We start from the raw sequence: 24,144 nt of genomic DNA, 5'->3' as shown, positions 1-24,144 counted from the left end.
CAAAGGCCAAAATAAGGGAGGACTGAAGTACGAGCCTGAAAATCGAGACTGTTTAAACACTCCTATATTTGGCTTGAATTTAAGTAACACAGATGAAAGGTGTCATCAAAACGCACTAAATACTTAAAGCTTTAAATCTGCAAAATCACAGAATGGTTAAGGATGACAGGGGTCACTGGAACTAACTCACTCAGTCCCTTACCCAACCTAAGACCAGGTCCAGGTGTCTTGAGTACTTCCGAGGTTGGAGATTCTACATCTCTGAGCAACAAATACGGTGCCATTACAGGACAAAATGCTATGAAATGTAACTATTTATAAAAGGTATTTGATAAAATGGCAGTATCAGAAAACAAAGATTTTTTTACAGAAGAGAGAAATATTTTTAAAAAATAGTTCAATTTTCCTTGCTTGCATTTGCCTCTATGTAAGAGCTATCAAAGCATCAGAGTTCCAACCTTATTCTTATTTAACCCCTTGGCTTTCCACTGGCTGGCTGTGTCTTCCACAATTCCAACTGGCTTACTGGAAGCTAGACTAAGATCACAATTTCTCAAATAACATCAAAGCACTGAAAATTGGCAGTAACTTTTGATAAGTGTTAACTTGTGCTGTGTTTAAATGTGACCCAGGAGTACAAGGCTCTGCAACCAGTTACCTAATCCATTGACAGCAAGCTGTAATTCTTATATTCTACAATAATTCAAAGCATTTGTTACTTATATGGACTTCAAACCAAAATGTATCTAATTAATTTTTAGGGGTTTTGTTCAGAAAAATGTCTTCAACACAAAAAAGGTATAACCCATGGCAACTATGCGCCTTGCAGTCTTAAGATTCTTTTGATTTGTGACATAGTTCAGTATTTTCTTCTCTCTCTGAGGAACAGGGACTACACAAAACCAAGGACCATCTTCAGAATCTTGAACTACTATTCCTCACCTGTGCTTTTGCCAGTTTCTTTTCCAACAGGTCACGCTCCTTTTCTGTTTGTTGTAGACGCTTATTAAGCTCCACGATGTCTCCCTTTAATGAAGCCAGGGCTGCTAAATGAAGCTGGAAGACAAAGAGGAAAGAAACAAATTAACCAATTCACAAGCCATTTAGCACTAAAGAAGAGATAGTATTATATAGCAGCTATAGTAATGTTGGATTTCTGCAGTAGTTAATAGGAACTTCAGTAGAACAAAGTCTAAAAGAAGTCCACATACAACTAACAATTTAACTAATAATTTTAGCATGGAATTTTTCTTTCCAGGAAGCATACACATTTCTTCACTATATCCTTTATAAGGATAAATACAGTGAGGAATAATTCAGCTAGAAACGTGTAGATTAGTTCTAATGCTAGTTCATTAAGACGCAGCCTGAGTCTTGCACTATAAAACCTTACATTAAATGTTAACTAAGATTTGCATTATAGAATGAGGTGTACCACGTTTCGAGGCCTTTAGACATACAGAGGTTATCAGTTTGCTGAAAGTGGATAGCTTGATGCAAAGAATTTGGTTTTGTTATGCAACTAATGCTTACTCCACTGCAAGCTACTCCTCTGCAGTTGTTGCTCTCAGCCCCACGCTAGCGAGTTTCAGTGATTTTTATCTACTAACCCACACATGAAGAACTTGAACTATTTTTCTCTCTGAAGTAGATCCTTTTGATGAAAGATACTTTCTACGCTTAGCTGATAGCATGTGGAAATATATAACAGACTAGGATAGCTCACAACATTGAAATTAGGTTAGATACGTAACATAGAAGCCAAGAATAGTTCTTAAAAGAATTGTTCCCACTCTCTTCTTGTCCTTAAATATCCCATTCATCATTTCACTAAAGGCATCAGCCAGAATTCAACACTATGTATTGACAAGTGCAACTGTTAAGTTCAGGAGGAGAACTAGCCACTAGCCCTGAAGTCTTTCTTCACTGTAATAAAAAACAGCTTCAAGTTATACTGGATATGAAAACAGAAGTGACCTGTCAGACCAGATCAAGCAAGAAAGCAAACACTGCTCTGTTGCCAAGATTCAGGCTGAAATACAAACTCTGCTTCTAATCCTCCATCCACTTTCAGTCCCTCAATCTGATATTCTACTGCGGTCACCTAAAAGTAATTTTTCTTGTTTCATTTACAATGAATCAGCTAATGAGTCCTATTTTGATATAAATTCTTCCTTTATAATACTGGAAGCCAGCAAAAGCATAGCTCTTTTCCCATACTGATACATGACAGCAGCTGCCTGACAGCAGATCAACTTCTGAGAGACCAGATCATTTGGCAACTGCTTCTTCACATACAGTATTCCCATTGTTAATGAAAAAAACTCCTTCAAGACAGGAAAGATAATTTAAAAAATATATTTGGATTTGAATTTTGCCTTTTAAAATGCTGGGTAACTAGTTATTCCCATCCTCACTTGTGAGTTCCGTCAACAGGGTTTTTATTACATCTGCTACAAAAATACCTTGCACACATGCAGTTATTTGTTTCAGTACGAATATATACATGCACAATTTGTATGTTGTAGAACATTTAAGATTCTCAAGGTAGCTTCATTTTTCATGTAAAATCCCAACAACTCAGGCTTGCTAGGGGCATATCCTACATAGCAGTAAAGTATGTACACTGAAACCTCTCAATAAACCCACAAACATCCTGAATACCTTTAAATATTTTTGACTTTCAGCAGAAGGCCTCCTTCCTACCACAGGAAACTGATTTTACAGTGCACTGATTTTACAGTGTGGAGAAAAAAGAGCCAGACCAATTGTACCAATCTGTTCATAACTTGCTTCCAATTTTCAGGAAAGATGTTGAATTTTTAAGCCACTGTTTCACCTTATTCTCCTAACAGAGCTGAATTGTTGCAATGAAGCTCACAAGTTTGTTCATCAGAATGTGTATTCTTCACCACAGCTTTCAAACACTACATGAAAAACGTTTACAATTCTCCAAACTGAATAAAACAATGCTACATAGTCAAGTATCATTCCCTTTTACACACTGTAATTAAATGATCAGTAGCTGTGGTTTTAATTAAGTACAAGACTAATAATGCCCATACACATGGCCTTGTAATATAAAAGGACACCATTAATTTGAAAATCTCAATGAAAAGCAGCTTGTTCTCTGGACAGTGGAACTAACGAGGTAGACTTCTAATGGATTTGTCTTTGTCCTCTTCACCCTCTGCAGTCAGCTCAGCTGCTCCTCATGTTCCCTAGCACACTGCAAGCTGGGTAAGAAACAACATGAATCGTGCCTGGTTCTACAGCAACCCTGCTGCCTGGCCTGGTAGCCCCTGCCAAACGTGGGTATCCAATATGTAAGTTACATCCACCTCTATGTTCAATATAGCATCTCTCTTCTCCAAGTAACCAAAGGATGGCTTTATTAATGACAAGGAAAGCTTGTTGCACCTTTTTACCATCCAAAATTACCCTTTTATTAATTGGACTGTTTCAGTTTCCAGTGCTAATGAAATAATAAATAAAAAAAGAAAATTACTGAAAAGGCAGACTAAGCAAAAAGAAGCTATCATAACAGAGGAGGGCTGCTTGTAGTACCCTAGTTTGATGTGCAAGTGATGCCTCCAGCTACTACTGCAATACATAAGGTTAACACACCCAGTATAACCGTGTATTCATGGCAGAGTCAAGCTCTCCAGTTCATTAAAAACATGTTATATAACCATTACTCCACTTTCCTTTAAGGTGGGAGTGTTCTCACAGACCTTGCTTCCCAATGTGCTTGTTTATGACAAGGCAGGTGGGAACTGGAACATGATTTCTGGATGCTGCTGTAACTCAAAAAAGGAAACATCAGAGCAAAGAGCTACAGTCCATGCAGAAGTATTCTGGGTGCGGGAAAAATAAAGAAGTACAATAACCACGAAAGTATAAAATAAAGTATGATAACGAAATTATTGAAGTGGGAAAGACTTCATTTAAAAATCTCAAAAGTAAGTCAACCACAACTGTAAGTCTGCAGAACTGCTACAGGACTGTGACAACTGAGAAAGAGAGAACGTAGGTAGCCACAAGGCATACTGTTTTTTTTCTCTCTCAGCAAACAATGGCAGATAGGGCAGAGTCACTATTTCTTACATTCACACCATACATTTATAGTTCAAAGTGGCATGCATTAAGATTAAGATACACATGAGATTAAGATTATTAAGATTAAGATTATGAAACACATAAAAAACTCTTCAGTGTGCAAAATTAATACAGATAGTACAAAGATTTCAGCTTGTACAAGACATTGGTCTGAACTGTTAAGCAACAGACTGCACAGAGACCTACTTCATACAGAGAAAACAATCAATTGGCAAAGCTTATGCTGTTCATAAACTTTACACTGATCCAATAAATCTACTCGAGTCCATCAAGAAAGAAACCATTGTTGCGATGCTGAGGCGCCCAAACTGTCCAACTGTTCACACAGGATCAACATGTGAGAGCAAAGATAAGATGGGTCAGACTAGCGAACCAATTTGCTTTTCTATCATCAAGGAAGTAAGAAAATACATTAGATGCATAGTATAAATATAAAATTAATTACCTATCTTCACTAAGAAGCTACAGTTTCCGTGAGCTTTTTTTTTATTGCAATGACAACAGCGGGTTGCTTACTGAAACATATATATACCACATGCTATACCCAACATTATCCTCTCAGGTTTTAATATAATAATTATTTTATTATTATTATAAGGTATTATTAATACAAAATAACAAACTGCATAGTATTCTTTTTAAAAAAGGCAAACCAATGTGCAGCTAAGTTTTGAAAGGTATTATAATTATAAAAACATAAAAACAAGTTTAGGAAAAGCAACTTCCTGACCTCTGATCAAGCTTCCTTTATGAATGCAGTTTCTTCCTCATTATCCACCTGCTTCTAAGCATTTCATACAATACTGCAGGCATGATATGTGATGCCTATTTTGCACTGTGCTTTGAAGACTACTTTTGGTGCTGTGAAGTATTTTCTACAGGAATTAGGAACAACATTTGTGGGCAGTCGGGTTTCTGATGAATTTTGTGGGAAACAAATACAAAAGTGGACAGGATAGTAAGATGAACTGAATGCCAAGGAAGCAGGTGACTAGTGTACTGTTGTACACACTGCAAGAAGTGTTCTGAGGCCAAGAACAAACCACGAGAAAGACACAAAGAGCAATGAAGGAAGATGCTGACAAAATGATAAGGTTAAAGCCCTGAAAAGCGCTAAAATTACTATTGCACTCAGGATTTTTCCCAGCCATTGTGAAATGTGATCCTCACCACTAAATCTGACCCACATTTCTCATTCCCTCAGCCTGGAACCAGACTAATTAAACCATATTGCTAAAACCAGCTGTACTGACTGCACATGTTTGCAATTTTCAACACAGAAATTATAAAAAGGACGTATGCACATAATTCTCTGTGAAACTGAAGTACTAATCTTATCTTTTTCCTCTTATTTACTGTATTCCTCAGCTACAGTACTGTGGCACACCAGTTTGGGAACCAATGTTCAGAAAGGTAACCTCTGACATATCCAGGGAGCCATAAAATCATACCAAATTATATACCAATACAAAGCAGCCAAACACCAAAAGACCAGTTTATTTGTTCTGTGTGTGTCCTCTGTGGCTGATCATTAAAGCCCTACCACGGGAGACGGATCACAGATGGGCCAGGGTGATGTGTCCATGAAGCTCAGGAAGAATGTGGCTGGGTGGAACTGAGCACAGCTGTTGCAAAAAAAGCTGACTTGATCTCAACACCAAGAGGAGCTGAGGGTGGGTTTTGATTTAGATAAACAACTATCAACAGCTGAAAAAATCAGCTTGTGTGTATTTCTCCCCAAGCTCATTAAGAGTGTGACAGTCTCCCTGAGTCAGCCAGGCCAGTGTGGGGTGTTATACATGGCTCAGCCCAAAATAAAAACTACAAAAACATAATCAACTGACAGAATTTCAAAGCGAGTAATGAGTTTGAGGCAGTTTCAATTCACACATTTACTCTGGGCAAGGCCAGGGATGCCCAGGGTGGTGGGAGTGATTACATTAGAGAGAGGTTGGGAACCACGCTGGTGCTGTGACTGAGCTGTGCACTGCAATTGCTCTCCTCTGCTGTGTTTGACTTGTATGTGTATTGTGCTGTCATTGTGTTTTGTGTTATGATACTAAAACACAAATCCCGTGTACCACCAACCATCCTCAGAGAAAAAAACATTTGATGTTAAACACCACATCTTCCACATGTGGACCATCTAAAACAACCTGGTCAGAGAGTACTAGACTCTGATACTGTCTCCTCTTTTTTATTTCCCACTGGCATTTTGCCTAGTTCAGTGCAAATAATCCAAATATGGACATTTTCTATGCCTTGCAACTACTTATTTTAAAGACGGGCAGTATACATAAAAATACCTGATTAAATATTAAGAATGTTGCCTCTTCTCTGAAAACTTTCCAATTATTTTGTTATCAAATTACACTGGACACCATGCTGGCTTTGAAAACCTGAGATGCCTCCTAATGTGAGAGATGGTACGTGTAGAGGACAACATGGAAAATACAAGTTAGTACTCCAGCTAACAGTGCAGAAACGGCAAAACAATATACGTCTGTCCACTGTATTTTCTGCCATCTTTCTTCTTCAAGGGAAAGAGGGATTGCAGTCAAGGAATTAAAAGCTTGATAATCTAAGTTCATTGTGAAAAACACATCTGAAGACAGAATAATAAAACCTTCAGCAATCTCAGGGCTGTGGTTGTGCAGTGGACTGCTAACTTTCATGAATAGTAGTAGAGAACAGTATCAGGGCTGGTGCAGGGAAAGCACAGACACAGCTTGCACTCTCCACTGAGGTGAATAAGAACCTTTCATGCTAAGGCATGGCAGATATACTGAAGACGTGAACAAGGTACAGAGGAAAAAATCATATGGAACACTAAAGCATGAAAGAAATCACAGCACTACTTCACACAACTAGGAAAAAACCCAAACAAACTGAAACGAAAGTCGAGGTAAAGCTTAAAAATCTTTCTAAGAGAGAAGTTAAAAGATACGAAACTCATGTTACAGACATTTGTTGTAGATTAAACTCCAATGCACTGTCAGGTTTACATTTTATCAGGAGCACAGATCAGCACTACTTGCAAACACCACTTACTTAAAATGATTCTATATAAATGCGCATCTACTTTCAACCATTTTTCTTCTCTGTCCTACACAATTTTCATGCCACCTTCCTCTAGCCACAGCCTATAAAAGGTGTATTTTTTATGGTCTAAGTAATGAAATAAATGTAATCAAACTCAGTTTTTGTGAATTTACTGACAAAATGGAAGGGAAAAACATGAAAGAATAACCATATCCCAGAAGCAATGACATGACAGATCGACATTCCCCAGACATTTTCAGCTGTATGATCTCTAGAACACAGCCCTGAAATACCACAGTCAACAGCTCTGTAAGTAACTACCCAAGGCAAAGTCAATATGACTAAAAAAATGGTACCACTGAATTGCTGGATATGCCTACAAATATGCGGTAAATCTTTGTCTGAAACAACTGTTATGTGCTAATAAAAAGCCTACACATTTTCAAATTGACATGCAAAATGGACATTTTATGACTGTGCTTCTGAGGCAATTATTGTCATATTAAACATCAGACAGTTACTTCATATGCTTGTGTAATACTAAACAAATAATGTGCCAACACTAGCCAGGATGGAGCCATTCAAATTCTAGAAAAACAAAGACTAAATTTTTGTAAGATACAGTTTTAATTTGAAAAATCTGCAGAATATGTTTTCAATCTGTTTGTATCATTTATAAACAATTTCAACTGAAGTTGCTTTTTTTTTAAACTAAAAATTAACATTTGCAGGCATTTGTAAATATTTCAGACTATTTCGTAAAACAAACAAAAAAACTATTCAAACTAAATCAAAGCGAAAAAATGTTCCATAAAGAAAACACACTAAAGATTGTTTGAAAAATACACAGAAGAGGTAAATTAACGCTATCCTGGTGAACAGAATCAGTTTTAAAACGTATTGAAGGAAAAAACAAAGAATGCAACCATGGAAGATTTTCCTTTGAAAAATTAATCTAGCAATTCACACTTGATGAATGGACCATGGTGCTAATTGCCTTTCGGAAGCCTAGACTAATGGCTCTACTTCTATTAAAACAGATGTTTACAATATCATTGAAAAGAAAATTTTAGATGACATGAGAAGAAAAGCCAGATACTGAGACCTAAAAATAACAAAAGGAGACAAACACCTGAATCTGGGGACTACAGAAAACAACTGCACATTGGAAAGTTAACTCGTCTGGGATTCTTAAGAACTCCCCACGTGGCACTGCAGGGCAGCCCACATGTCCACACCGATGGTCCCAGAACTGGCATTTACACTGTGCAGGAATGGTCAGCCTTGCTTTTACCTTCCAGAGGAGGAATCACTGGCTATTTCCACTCCCACTGAGGGAGCAAAGCAACAGTAATGCAGGGTATGAAAATGGCACTGTGGGGAGACTAAGCTTAGAACGAAATATTGTCTTCATTTCTCAACATACTGTCTGCAATGACAGCCTTTCTCTAACTAAAAATAATAAAAAAAATACTACAAAATTATGAGCTAGGAAGGGTCCTAGCTAGGTCCAGTCTTGGAAGGATTTTATCCCGCTTCAGTGAACTCATTTAGCATTCTTACTGACTTTACACTTACTCTCAACATAATTTAAGGGCAATAAATTAAGGCAAATTATCTCTTTATCACTGCACCACTTAGTTTTTTCTATCTCCTCTTCTGCCCAACATCCCCAGAGAAAATAAACAGGAGGAGAAAACCAGCAAGGTTCAGTGCAGGTCCTTTCCCCTTGAAATTTCAGGATGCTGAACTCCTTTTCTCTGTTCCTTTCCAGTTTCTCGAGGTGACAGGCACACTATTTTCCCCTCAGGAATGAAAGGAGCGGAAAATTAACCCAAATAATGCACCTCATTCAATCCTTTACATTTAGCATTATGTGACCCACAGTCCAGTGCTGGCTGCAACATTCCAGAGAGGGTGTAAGCGCATCCACATTGGATTGTTTACCAAGAGCTCTGCCATTTTTTGTAACAACTTAACTTGCTCCTTCAGCCTCAGTTTTTTCTGACTGACAATAATCTAGATCTTTCAAAACTGAAATCACAATTCAAGAACCACTCAAACATTAGACATTACTTGTTATGCTAATTCAATCATAATTTACTAAAGCATCACATAGCTCTTGAGTTCTTTCCAAAAACTATCTCAAAGTAACTTTTGATTTTCAAAGACAAGACTGTGGAATAGCAATAAAGCTTTCTTAAAATGGTACACAGGACCTCTGTCTCCAGAATGACCCACCTGATCTGCTGTCACCATAAATTTAGAGAAACAAGATCTGTATTGCCAGGTCAAATCAGCACTTTGTTTCTACCATAAGCTATTAAAAAAAAATCCAAAACCAACTCAACCTAGAAAACAAACAAAAAACCCCACCAAACTCTAGGATGTACTTGTCCAAGTATTTGAAACTCACAGAAAGAAAACATCTCTCCAGCTTTCCTTAGTCAGCTTATGACTTAAAGAGCTTTACATTAGGATGTCCATTATGTAACTTCCAAAAGTACAGCTCTAAAATGATTTTTAGATACAGCTAATCAACTTTGGAGCTCCCAGATGTGACAGCAAAATTCCCTGGATGTGCATGTGCAACAAAACACATTCAGTACAGTTCTTAACTACTTCACCTTCCCAAGGTTAGCTGCACCTCTGACACCTCCATATCCCCATCCCTGCTCCTGTAAGCTCCAGCCAGCAGCCACTCCCTCTTCCGATGGCCACTCCTTCCAGGAGCCCCAGCATCCCTAAGGGCACCCACTAGTCAAAGCTTCTCCAGGGTGAAAAAGTGGAAAAGAAGTTGAGGTTTCCAGTGACCTCCCAGCTTACAGTGAAGTAATGGTTTTTAAAATGCTTTTAGAAATAAAATATATTACAAGGGTTTTACAGAGTTTTAAGTATCAACCACCTTTACACTCCTGGCTCTAAATCTCACACTAGTCCATGCTACATTCCCAGGTCACTGTCCCACTATTGCATGTCAATTCTTAGCAAAAGCAACTGTCTCCTAGACCAGAACTTGCCATTTTAGGCAGAAGTCAGCTCTTCTGCTCAGTAATCTTCACAAACCAACCAAAACTTGATGCACAATTTCTCCAAGGACAGTTAATTTCTTCAGACTTAATACAAATCCTAGGCATGAAAATTACTTATGCTACTATAACTTATATTGCTGCAGGAAGTTCCCAAATTTTCCTTTTAGCTCCATGCCATAAACCTTTGTGTGAATTATCTTTGAGTATTTCTCTTGTAAGAAACACCCAGTACATTCTAGCATTTTCAATCACAAGTCCTGCATTTTTCACTGCCTCCTCTTCCTTATTTCCTGGTCAATACACTAGGAAAAAGTGACTAATTTTACTGAAAGCTTTGCAAATGGATAGCAAACTGCAGGAGCAGTTAGCATTATTTCCTGCTGAGGTTTTCCACTGCACTGGAGGGTTATTATTCAAATTATAATTTTAACAAATTGGATACAAAGCAATTACTGTTGCAAAATACAGCCCTGATAAGGCTCTGTGATGAATAATCTCTAAGAGTATATTACAAAGGGAGTACCTCAACAGTTACTACAACACTGCTATAGAGGAGTGTTTTTACAACAGAGAAAGCTAAAAAAAAGCATCTGCTTATCTGGATTTAAGTACATCAGTAAGTTTTTTATATTTCTATAAAGATTCCTAATGAAAGTATGCTGAATAAAGAAAAGTCTCAAGCACAATTGCTATGCTCTATCCTAACAGTCCACCGCCCTTTTCCTATTCAAGTAAGTTCTTGCTCTATATGGCATAACTCTTTTGATATCAATCTCTTACTGAAAAATCCCACTTAAAACCTCTTCTTCTAGCTGGAAAAACATGAAAACACAATTTGCGTTACTGAAAATCACTAGAGGGGTTTTTTTTCCTTGCAAGATAAAAGCAGTGTCAGAAAACCAAGAAACTGAAAATGGCCTCCATCACCTTTCATCCCCCAAATGATACCAGTTTTTTGAATGTTCATATCTAGTGCTAGCCACCAGAAAACCTTATGCAAGATTTCTGCATAATGCCTCAAACTCCTTTCTGATAGCAACTACCTTTGGAATGAAGCAGATAGCATAAAGATATACCATTAATGAACCAAAGCTGTTAGAAAAAACCTCAATTGCATTAATATATTGTTCTTTTCCTGTCATATGGCTTATACTTTAAAAGCAACAGAACCTCCAGTCCACAAACTAAAAAGGTGAAAATAAACATTGATAAGTGTTTATTATCAATTGCACTAACACAGAAAAATCTGCACAGCTGGCTGACCTCAACATGCCTACGGAATAACTATTTGTATAGGTAAGTTTTTCAGTGTTTCAGTAACACCTGCATATATTACACCATTCAGAAGAAACGTTTTGGGTTTTTTTTGTCATGCACTGGACTAATAACCCAACATGGTATCTCTGTCTGTAGCATCAGGCACAGCACCTTGTTCAAATGGCTTCATACTTTTTCAGCAATTTATTTAGCAGGCTTCTCCCAGTATAAAAGCAAGTAGCTATAAAATTTGCAGAGAATCAAGTGTCTGTAGCATGACAAAACCATGCTAGAGCATTTGAGTCAATTGGTGACAACAATTTTTTAAGATGGGATTAAAAGTAATTTTCAGAGGCACAGACATTAATTATGACCCTGAAGCTACTCAAGCGTTCATAAAAGCAATGGTTAGAATTCAGCCCAGTTCAAAACTCTGTCTGCAAAACTCATGGGAATAAAAAGGTGTCTGGAAAACCCTGGTACAAGATTAAATGTTTTACTCTTAACCTCTCCTCCCACAATGACCTAATTTTCTTTCTTTTTTTACTGTAAATTCAGATACAGAGGTTTGACAAATGAACTTCACTTTTTCTTCAAGTGAAAATGTCTATTTTCTTTTTCAACTGGTATAAAAAAATATTCTCTTGTTCATCAAGAAGTGTACAACGATAATCTTAAATGTCAAAAACTTTTGCAAATGGAAAGCCATTTTCTAACCACACTATTTGATATCTGGGTTAAGACTACCCATTTTATATGAATTTTTCCCTGCAATTTTTCTGTGAAAGAATAAAAGTGGCGATTCAAATGTGTTTACTAGACAATTAATCTTTACTTGTATCTACACACACTCAAAATTTAATTGCACTTACTGAAATTACAGATGTTTATAATTATCAAACTTGAAAGCTTCAGTCACACAGAAAAACAGCAACTGCTCTAACATTTTGAGATTAATTCACATAGTATTCCCAATATTATGTATTCATCTCTACCAAGCCCAAAGTAGATTCACCTCTTATCTTGGACTCTGAATGCCAAATTCAACCATGTATTTCACCCATGCAATCCTATTAAATTAACAGGAGTTGCATAGATATTTATGAGTCCAGAGCATGGTTCCATGGAAAGTGCACATCCCCTGAGACTGTCGTTCTCTCCTTGAGTGTAATTTTCTCTGCTTTAAATCATCAAATAATAACAGAAAAAGCGTTACTAATTCTCTAAGGAAGTCAGAAGAGCACAGAAAGCTGCTTCTACAGCATTCTGATAAAATAAATTTTTTACATTTATATCACACAAATGCATACCCAAATAGGCACATACGAAAAAAAGGAAATCAAGGGTCACAACAAGACAAAATTTAGAATTTAAAGGCATTGGATGTGTCACACACTCCACTTAACACTTCAAATTGTCTGCATCCTTCTTATGACCACTTTCACTAACATTCACCCACACAAAAAGACTCGCTGTGAGCGTGACATATAAAGAGCTTTCAAGCAGTAACTGGCATAGCTGTAAATCTGCACAAGGCTCTACAAATAAATCTTGTGCTCTCAGCTGCCAATATAGAAACGTGAATCTTAAGAAAAACACAATGAAGTACCTCTTTATCCATTTAAAGTAGGGCAAATATTTTACTCATCTTAATTGTCCTGACAGAAAAGGATCAACACTGCATTATTTCATCTAACACATGGCTTATTTTTCACCCCTAAACAGCATATAGGCCAAAAAATATTTGCTGATTCTGAAGTTGTAAAGCTATTCTGTATTAATTCTTCATAAAAACTGTACCTTGTTCATACAGCATTCTGGTTTGAATCTTTATACAGCATGTGATATATTACACACATTATCTGGTAGAATGAAAGTGGAAGTTACTTTTTTCATTTTTCATGGCTTCATGATCTGTGTAACAAAATACTCCACAGTTCAGGTGAAGAGTTACATTGGTGCATTTTTTAAATTCAATTTCATTTACATTCTAAACAATTGTTTCTGCGGGCTCTAAAATCTTGACATATCAAGAAATGTAATAATTTAATAAGAATGAAAGAGTAATCACTGTAATATAACTGAAGAAACGTCAGTGGAAAAAAAAAAATCAGTTTTCCCATCTTAGAGCAGATTCCTTTGTCAAAAAGCATTGTAAAGAAGTGCCAGACCAGACCACAGGCTGACAGTCCACAGGCTGCTTCTGACAGTGGCCAGTCAGGGAGAAGTTGAACAAAATGTGTAAGAACTAGGTACACATTTGTAACGTTTCTCTGGTATTGCTTCGCACCTCAAGGATAACTTTTGTCCCTTTTGATCTTCTTTGTATCACTCATGAATTTATAATACTTTCTCAAAACATGTATCCCTTTTTCTTCCTTATCATCTGAGGCTAGCATGCCCTAATCTATTTAACAAGACAAGCTCTTCCACTTTTGATCCCCCCTCGTGCCTTTCTTGGGACTGCTTTGGTTTTACAGTTCTGGTGCTTGACAAATCACAGCCCTGTGGGACAGTGCCTGGCTGCACAGCTGGCCACGCTGATTTTTTGCCGTCAGCAACCTCAATCTATGTATATATTACATCACTGACTTCCACTACATTAGCAACATAACTGCACATACATCCTTGTGCTCTCAAGTATTTTTCCTAGGCATATTCCATGGTTCTCTGCGCTGAGAATTTCAAAGTTGGCTGTCCTCCCTGCCAACCTCACCTCAGATAATTATCAATTGCAGGGAAAAACGCTGGTCTTTTAGGAGAAAGCAGTGGGAAAGGCAATAGCAGTTCTCTCTCCATGAAGTGGACAGTCTGTGTCTTCAGCTAAAGCATTTCTGAGGATTTTTTGTGTATGAATGCTGGTAACAGCTGCTGGCATGCAAGCAGGAACACACGACATGTCTGTGCACATGACAGGGGTGTCTGAAAGAAGGCAACTTTAAAGTGACGACAGCATGGCATGCAGCAGAGATGGCAATTACCCAAATTATTCGTATTCTACAGAGCTGTGGGTAACTTGACTCTTAGGCGACTGACTTCAGCGAACCAAACTCCTACTTTCATATTCGTATTTTAACAAATACCATTGGAAGCGTGCACTTATGGTGAAGCAATGCCACATACATCCATATCCATCCTGAGTAACATCTCCACACCTTCCAAGAGAGCCCACTAGCTCAGCTAAGCGCACGTTTACACAGCTATACCGTTTCTATATCCAAGCTACACCTACACTGTGCCATGATGACTTAGCTGTAAACCCTGATGTTCACAGAGGGAGGTCAAGAGCTCGCAGGTGGCTGCACCCGCTCCTCCGGTCTGCAATTCCAGCCTGAACTCTCCCTTCCTCCACTCCTGCCTGTTGCGATTTCTCCCCCCTCTGGGGTCCCGACATAAGATACTTTTATAAGTTCTTTTTTTTTTCTGGATTGTTTATTCCCTTCCCCACACACCATTCTTCTCCTGTTCCCTCCCTTCACCGAAGCTGCCAGCAACTCTCTGTGCAGCCTAGAGCCTGCAGTGCAGCAGCTGTTTCCATTCAGCCCTGCAGTCCCTCTGAGGATGGAATTAGTCCCTCATTAACCCTCTCCCTCCTGCTGTTATGCATCGATGCAGCTATTTAACTAAGTGCAGGGAGCAATTAGTACCGTCTCTGCAGTTACCACTCCTGCCTCTTTTAGCTGTAATGCTGAGTGTGCAGCAGCATACTCAGCTAGAACAGGTACCTAAGTCTCAGAACATAACAGCTCAAAGACTCTTTCTAGATATTAAGGTCGATAAACAGATATTTTAAAAGAGACTGTGTTAAAGGAATCAGATTTAAAACAGCAAGTTTTAACACATGCTATTGCAGGAAAAAAACAGCCACTTTACAAAGTAACCTTTTCTTTCTTTATGGTTTTGTATTTGATTTGTTGTGGGGATTTTTAACCTGCTCAAAATAGTGGAATTCTTTATGCTATCTCTTTGCTGAAGTGCACCTGAAGAGCACTGCTCCATGTGCCAGAGTATTTGGGGATATACAATGAAAGACAAGCTTTTAAAATCCTGTTGAGATAAAACAGCTTTATAAAATAAGTGGTTGTTGTAGAAAATTAAAATTGGTTGTTTTCTATTTTATATTGCGGTAAGAAGGTGAGTGTTCCTCCTCCTCCCAACCACAGTCTCCAGCTGTCTCAGTCCATTTTCAAGTATTTTGTCCTACTATTTTGATTTTACAGAAGGTATTGATGGCTTCCTTTCAGACAGCTACTTGCCTCAGGCATCTCATTCAAGTCTCAGAGGTTAAATTTGCCATTAGATGGACCCAGACTGCAAATTACACAAAACTATTATTACACAATAGCCACGCTTCAAAGAAGTTGCATAGCGCTCAGTGAAGTACAGGCAGCAAAGCTGGAAGTGGCTACTTGGGCAGAAGCAGCAATGCCTCAGAGCCTGCAAACCTGACCCTCATCAGCCAAACACATTCCTCTTCCTACTCTCTCCAAACTCCTGGGAACAGCCACAGAAGAGTGTTCTGTGCTTGGTACAAGGCTCGCCATCCTAGCAACAGACCTTCCCCATTGCTATTTTGTTTACTCTTCTTCTAACCTCACCAGAGGCCCTACTGCTTGATGCTGGAGGGAATCTGACTGCAGAACCTGGGTCTCAGAGAGCAAACCCTTGGCACCACACAGCTGGTTCTGTGACATATGTTAAACTACTTATTCAAATGTTTACTCCTTAAGTGAACTTAGGACTGAGTTTGGGGCTCTTGTAGACACACAGATGTTGAAATTTCCAAGGGGGTGTTGGGGGTTGAATTGTTCCCTTTTCTTTCTGTGGAATTTTCCCCATTGTTATGCTAAGTATTTGCGGCTACACCTTAGTAGCAATAGTTTTCTCTCGCAGGAGGGTGGGGACAGGGGGACACCGGAAAAGGAAAGGTGGGACAGGGGGGCCGGGGCGTGCTCTTGTTCTCGCTCGCTCGTGGAGTCAAAGGAAGACGGCCAGGGCATCCTAGCATCCTCCCCGCCATGCCAACGCCGGGAGCCACATTCCCTGCCGTCGGACACCACTCTGCTCCTCTCCCACCTCATCCTGCTACCCCCGGACTCTCTGCCGAGCCCCACGACCGACACCGTGAGGGGGGAGTCTCTCCTCCATCCCTCTCAGCCCTGGGCCGCCGCCATCACTCCAGCCCTCTGCGACTGCGCGGGCCCTGCCCTGCCCCCAGCACCGGGAACTGAGCGCAGGGAGAGGGAGCCTGTGGCCAAAAGGGACTGGAACTGGGCTACACTGCTCTGTTCTGGTGTCAGTTTTTATAGCTGTTGTTGTTTTCTTTTGTTTGCCTTGTTAGATATATTAGTAAAGGACTGTTATTCCTACCTCCCATATCTTCTGCCTGAAAGCCTCTGATTTGAAACTATAATTGGAAGGGAGGGGGTTGCGCTCTCCATCTCAGAAAAGGGGCTCTTGCCTTCCCTTAGCAAATACCTGTCTTTCAAACCAAGACAGGGGGTTAGGGCTGGAGAACAAACTAAAAGCAAGCAAGCAAGCAGTTTTCTTCTGAGGGAAGAATCCCTCTCTACCTCATAACCTAAAGTTATTGCTCCAGACACAGTTCAATGTCACCCACTGAGTGTATCTCAAAGCACACTGCAAAATACTCTTTGCAGTCTCAACAGCTGGAAGAGTAAAAGAACGACAGATGCCACCATTAATTTGCTCTTTCTTGAGACACACAATGGGATATTTTCCTGCTAACATCACTGCTGTGCTGACATCACTAAAGCAATCTAATCAGCAAAAATCCAAACGTCCACTAAAATAAAGAGGAAAAAATAAAATTGGACGTGACCTAGAGAACAGGGAAAGTAAATTATTTTCTTGTCTTCTTCTAACATTCCAAAACCAGAAAGTGTACCTGAAAGCCTGTGCCAATCTGAATAAAAACATACTGACACACACTGCATATTTTAGAGTAAAAAGGTGTCAGCATCTCCCACGACATGCTTTGAAAGAGCTGAATCTGGTCTGAGGACAGAAAATTTATGAACACATTCCATGAAACTACCACACTGGAGACAAAACAAGACTCAGTCCTACTGTTCCCTTCCACTTCAATGAAATTGTAATCACAAACATATAATTGCATGTATAGTGTGGTTTAGCTGCCTAGGGTTTGTAAATTTTAGTGTAATTTTTTACGGTCCTAACATACTATATATCCCCATCCAGTCAAATTTAAGAATAGGTATTTCTTGAAGGAAAGGATGTAAGAGGCAGGAAGGGAAGAAATGTTTCCTGAGATTGTGTGCAGCAGCTATATGAGATTCTTATATTTATCTTCTCAAATAACTCCAGCAGAGTATTTCTGTAAATGTAATTTGTAGTGCTCTTTAATCCTGTTACTAAGATTTCCCATTTACCCAGTCTTAACAGAGAACCAGAGAAATTTATAATCTGCTTCTCTGAGCTCTGATCACGCACAGTTTGTGCACTCTCAAAAATCTCCAGGTTCCATTTATAAACGTATAATGAGATTGAAACAGTCCCCACTGCACTAGCAGAACATTACACAATCTCCTCAGGTGCTGTGGGTCAAAACTGGATGTGTATTAACCTGGTAAAGATACTTTGCTGAGGTCAGTTTCACTGCCCAGTAAAAGCATGAGATTCAGAGTAAGTCTTCAAGACTTCAACATGAGGCTTACCACAGGGCAGCCTTATCTTTCTAATCTTTCCCCTGATCCATATTCAGCTAAGAATAAATCCCAGTTTGGGCTGCTGTTAGAAAATGGAGCAGGGATGCTCATGTCTTTTGACTAGCCAAGTTTTGAACCACAGTGGTCCAAAGTCTCTGCTGGTGAGAGGTTCACATCACCGATTTTACAGTTCTCTTTGCAACTACTTCTTCTACCTGAAGCCCAGAGCTGGTTACATAATTCAGTGCTACACACCAGCCATACTCAGGAATCATCAATTCTGCCTTCCCTTCCTTTTCATACAATACCAGGCTGTGTATCTAGAAACATGTGCAATTGTAGGGGCTTACATGTGCTTCCCTAGTAGTCACCTCCAAATTTTCCCAAATGTTGTGACAGCAGACTGTGTGGACATGGTCAGTAAATGGTGCTGTGAATTAGACAACCCTGCTTTGAACTAATATACTTGAGTTTCCTGAGATGTAAGTTAGCTGCTTTTCTTAAGTAAGGACATTAAGGGCTTTTCTAATTAATAGCAAATGTTCCATTACATTACAAAACCAGAAAACAGGACAGAGATCTCACAAAGAATTCAAAGACAGTATAAACCAGATGTCTCTAGGCAAGACCATTACACTTAAACATAAACATCTCTCTGCACAACTCACGCACATTTTTGCAGCGTTACCAGCTCAACAGTGCTATTCCATATCCCAGAACTACACACTGCATGAGATACAAAGGCAGCACACTCAGCCAAGGGAAAACTGGGGCTTGTTTTACATATTCAGCTATGTGACTACCAGTGGACAAATTTGAACTGCCAACAAAAATTATGGAAACTGAGAATCAACCATTCTGTCTGCTCAACCCATCTCAGCCATGGGCAGAACGAAGGCAGATGGAAACACCTCAAATCCCAACAGGCCTTACAAATTGTAGTTTAATTTTATGCAAGCTGATTTTGGGTTTCTAATCCCTACACATGGGACAGAGTTGTTTCTCCCACTACTCTGAATCATCCACTTTGAAACTATTACATCTTCCTCCTCCACACTCACCACAAATAATGAGAAAATGAGACTCATCCATGCCTAGTGTAACAGAATTATATTATGCCATTTCAAACAAAATTTTAAAAATATATTACATGTGCAGAGATTTTAAAAAAAGTCCCCAATCACCTTTTACTGATGTCTCTCACCCAACTAAAACAAAATAACATGGTAGTTTAACAGAACTAGGTTACTTACAGAATTAGGCTAAAACAAACCAAAGAATCTCCCTCTCTCCAAAATAATAACAGAACCCAAATTATTTCATACTCTTAGAGTCCAAATAACACCAACAATAGCAGAACATTGAGAAATTCCTCTAGCACATTGAAAGAAAGATTTGGGAAGCTCATTACTATCAACTCTTCCAAATCAAAGCCTGAAAACACCACATGCTACTGGTTAAGGATCATTGGGATTTCCTAGGCAGAGTGAGAATGTAAAACTACTAATACTTCAAAAATCTTGGAGTGAAAAGTAAGGTACCACATGAACATTTTACAAAAGTGGGTAATGATATTTCTTTCCAGAGACAACAATAAATGAGACTGGTTTATTTCTTTTTTCAGACATCAGACAGAAAATGGCAAACTTGGCACTGGAAGCCAGGTGTTTAATTTCCCAGACCAGTGGTCCTATCATTCAACCATCATGACCCCAGTGAATTTTATGAACACATTTTGGTGGCCACACCATAAGGTTAACTCTGCTTACTATCCTACTCTATGTGCATGAATTATACACTACAGTAGCGACATAAAAAACTCTAGTTTCAGAAACTAATAAAATTTCTGAAATAATTATTTTAAAGTCAAAAGTGAGGTGACATTGCCAGTTTGCTGGTGACAAATAATTCATTTTTTTAGATTAGGACAACAGGAATTAGAAAGCTTGTTTTGAAACAGTAATTGAGAAGAGACATTTCATTCACATAAAACCACAAATGCACTAGTGATTTTATCTCTGTGAAGGAAAACCACAGAGGGAATGAAAGAAAAGCTTTTATTGTTGTACTGCAATGAATATGGAAACGATTTTTTTTACCCACTGTAGACATTAAAATTTAGTAACATTGTTTTGGAAAATGTGTAGTAGGTATTAAAGTCAAGACAATTCAATCTGTCTTCACTGAACAAGAGGAACAAGAAGAGCTTATGTAGCCCCTCCCAACAGAAACCAACAAAAAAGGCTTTACAGATCATCATTCTACATCTTAAAATATTTTAATGCAACACCCATAAGGGAGAAAGAGAAAGTAAACTAAAAAGGAACAGAGATACATACAATCTACACTGAGCACTAGTGTCCAGAACTGTACGTAAAAGGGCGTTGTACATTATTTATAGTTAAGAAAGCAGGACCTCAGATGAGAATTGAAAAATATAGCTTTAGTTCCAACTTGTTCACATTTCATGGAAGCCATGCCCTGCAGTCATTTCAGAACACCTTGTTTTCTTTTATAAATTAATTATAGTAATGTACTCTGCTGTCAGACATCATGGCAATACCAGCATCTGACAAACATAATTCTTACCCTCATTTTGAAGGTGACAAAATTAGTTCTTTACAAAGAACCTATCAATTGATAAAGATACATCTGTCATTGTACATGAGAGTTATGTTTGGAAATGCAACCTATATTTCAAAATACCTAAAAAACTATAGCTAATCCAATGTACCTAACGTTATTTAATCAAGGAAGCAAACCCTGAGACATGAAGGGTCAGGAGTGGTGAAACTGAAAGATCCAGAGTGATGTAAGGCTGATGAATGCTCCAGAACCATGAAATGACTCAGGCTGGATGGCTTATCTCTAGCCCAATCTTGTACTCACAGCAGAGTCAATGTGGCTCAGGACTTTTTGCACAGCTCGGTCTTGAAAACATCCATGGATGGAGACCGGATGTGGTAGCTACAGAATATATCCCATTTAAGTAAAATCTTCAAGTGTCCCAGGAATACTTAATTTCAAATTTAATTAACTTACAGTCAGACATAGACAATGACACAATACAGTCAGCAAAAATGCCACTGAGCTGTGCAGAAGTATTAACTGGTTAGGCCCACCTTACCTAACTTCAATACCTATAAAAGGGACCTAAATTGGACTAATGACATCTGCAAACAAGAGTAAACAGGCTGGCATGGTATTACATTAAAACTGCATTATGGTGCAGCAGGGCTCTGAGGGAGGCACGGAGTTTGGAAAGTGAAGCAGCAGGAGAAGGAACTGTGCATTTATGGAAGGAATCATGTTTGGGAGTCAGTAAGATGACAGGTCTTGTCTGCAGCTCAGGTAAGAAGTCATCTGGAATAATCCACTCAGTCCTGAGAAATTGAATTATCAAGCAGAGAATAAGATACTGAGGGAAATTCAGAGAAGTACAATGAGCAGCACAAAGCCACTGACCAGACTGTTTTGTGTGACTATCTACCTACTCTCAAGTTCTATTTTCATCACTAGAGATTTGTACACTTGTGAGGCATATGAAGTTGAGATGAATCATCCGGGTAAGTGGCAAGTAGCATGAGCAGCTAATTCCAGGGTACGGACCCTGTGTAACAAGAACTTCAATACAGGAGAGTAAGAAAGGATATTAGTTTTTTCTGAGTGTATGATTGTGTTCTGTTCAACAATCTCCCAAGAGACATTTTTTGAGTTTCCATAATCTAAGACATATTGAAGAGTTGCAAAAGATTCTGAAATACTACAGAGTAGTGGTAAACAAAGATATACATAAGGCACATAAATCCACTAGAGAGAAATCTTGCTCTAACAGCAACAGCCAAGCAAATAATCTCTGCACCACCAGCATTCTATGAAAACCTTAAACCTGTTCTTGCATTTAGTCCTCTTCATCTCGTCTTTAGAACATAAAAGTAGATTTGAAAATAGAAGAAAAAAAAAAAACTCAGCACAAAGCAAAGTATAGAATTATTCCTTCCCTAAAATCCTTAAAAACACAACTTGAATTTTGAACAAAGAAAACTTCTCAGCACAACTTGATTGATAGCAACAGACCTTCATTATTGTATTACTACCTCTTATACATAAATTAAGAGCTTCTCTTCAAATGTATCTCTGATAAGGATGAAAGAATTGTGCCTAAATTCTTTAGAAGAGTCACACTCGTCATAAATGAGCAACACCATAGGACAACCTGTAAATCCATTAATCAGATATCCTAGTAGAGTTTTGATTGGCATTCTTATAAACTTGCTATAGATTGGCATTATTCTGGCTCACCATGGAAGACACCCTCTGAATGCCTGCCCTTCTGTCCTGTCCCCACCCTACTGTGGGCAAAGAGGCGAGCAACCAGCTGGGGAGTGGCTGCTCGAGGGGGTCAGCCCAGAGCAGCGCCCTACAGCACTGAGCAGCACAGCAAATTCCCAGGTGAGAGAATCCATATGACGTAGAGCACTCTGACCCTCTCCCTTTTTTCATATACACTCCGAAAACTAATTTCATGTCAGTATGTGATTACAGTAACAATAACAAAAGGGACAAAGGAGTAAGTAGAAGCAGGAAGCACCGAAGTCTAGTTCTTTGGTTTTTTTAACCTACCTAAATTTAAGAACTGAAAATATGTGACAATCAAGCATTTCCAACAAAACCTAAATGAGATGTTGTATAACTCTGCGAAATACAGAAAAACATTCTGTGCCAGAGGAGGAAACTTCAACAATAATCTAAAAATAGTTTTTTAAAAAATGAGGGAGGTCACTTCCAAATGAATGATTGTGACTTTGCTGCTTTCATGCTGGCTGTAATCCAAGCAAGCAAGAAAGAGGTTTGTCTTTGCAGGTCTGGCTAACACACAACTAATTTCAGAGAGAAAAGCAAACTGGAAAAGCATCAGATATCAGCCTGTTCCTTTATTCTGTAATGGCCAAAACACAAAATGACTTATGAGTATAGCGCACAGGGGTCACACTGTAGTTTTTCAGAACTCCTCTGAAGTCAGTTTTACCTCATCCCAAATATTCTTTACATCATAGAGAAAATAGACAAAATTTGTCCCAGATCCTTTACAATTAAACCTCTGGCTTTTATGGGAGCTATAAGGAAGAAAAACACTAATGAAGGGGGAAAAAAAAAGGCAAACCATAGAGGAAGCCAAGCAAAGTCTGCTTTGGATGCAAACCCTGGAGACTATATGAGCACAAACCTTGGTTCTTGATCAAGCCTGAACTGTCCTGAATCAGTGGAACACATCCCCAGAGCAAAGATCAAGGGGGAACACTACACCACTGTCAGAGAATGACACCATCTTTCTCCTTCTGAAAGGCTTTTCCCATATGGGACTATCTCAGCTGAGATACTTCAAGGAAACACCTATTTTGTCAGTCCTCATGACTGTCATTCATGAGTCCCCTGGAAACTCAACAGGGTCACAGTTTAAGCTGACTTCCTTGTTATCACCATCTCCTCCAAATACTTACACTTCCATGCTGCTACTTCCCACCTGCATTGTGTTTGGACTAAGTCATACAGAGAACTGCCTACTTGTGCCTCCTGTCAGCATCACTCATCAGGAATGCACCCATGATCTTCTCTCTGCCTGAACTCTATCTCCCCCAGAGTGAGAAACCTTGTACCACTCTTTTAGCAACACTTGTCAGCAAGACAGATCTCACTCTGCTTGCTTCACAGCGAGATTCTTCCTGAAGTTTCTCTCCAGCACCGTTAGTTTTAAAGCTCTGCTTTGTACTTTTATCATCTAGACTGTTCCCATAATTCCCGCCAGGATACCTAAAAGAGCATAGAAAAATGCTGTTGTCTTCACATTCTAGCCAGCACCACCACTCAGAACACTTCCACTGTCTCTGTGGTGAATATTTTGATACTGCCCTCACAGGTGTTTCATTCGGGTATAAAGTTCCACAGGTAAGGATTCTGCTTTGCTTGTTTTTTAAACTACTGGAGCCATCCCCTAGAGGAAGGAA

General features: G+C 38.9%; 1 protein-coding gene across 2 annotated transcripts in view; it reads right to left on the bottom strand.

Moving 5' to 3' along the window:
- Window positions 1-24,144, bottom strand: part of MCC (MCC regulator of Wnt signaling pathway) — a 188,684-nt gene that overhangs the window by 65,523 nt on the left and 99,017 nt on the right. For both annotated transcript variants that reach the window (XM_014892038.2, XM_088157037.1), the window contains one exon: window positions 943-1,056. In XM_014892038.2, coding sequence (XP_014747524.2) covers window positions 943-1,056 — 114 coding nt within the window. The remainder of the gene's footprint in view (window positions 1-942; window positions 1,057-24,144) is intronic.

Source organism: Sturnus vulgaris, chromosome Z (genome assembly GCF_052056855.1).
Source record: "Sturnus vulgaris isolate bStuVul1 chromosome Z, bStuVul1.hap1, whole genome shotgun sequence".
In the NCBI taxonomy this organism is placed as follows: Eukaryota; Metazoa; Chordata; class Aves; order Passeriformes; family Sturnidae; genus Sturnus; species Sturnus vulgaris.
Note: the sequence above shows the minus strand (reverse complement) of the source record. Positions and strands in the feature narration are given on the sequence as shown.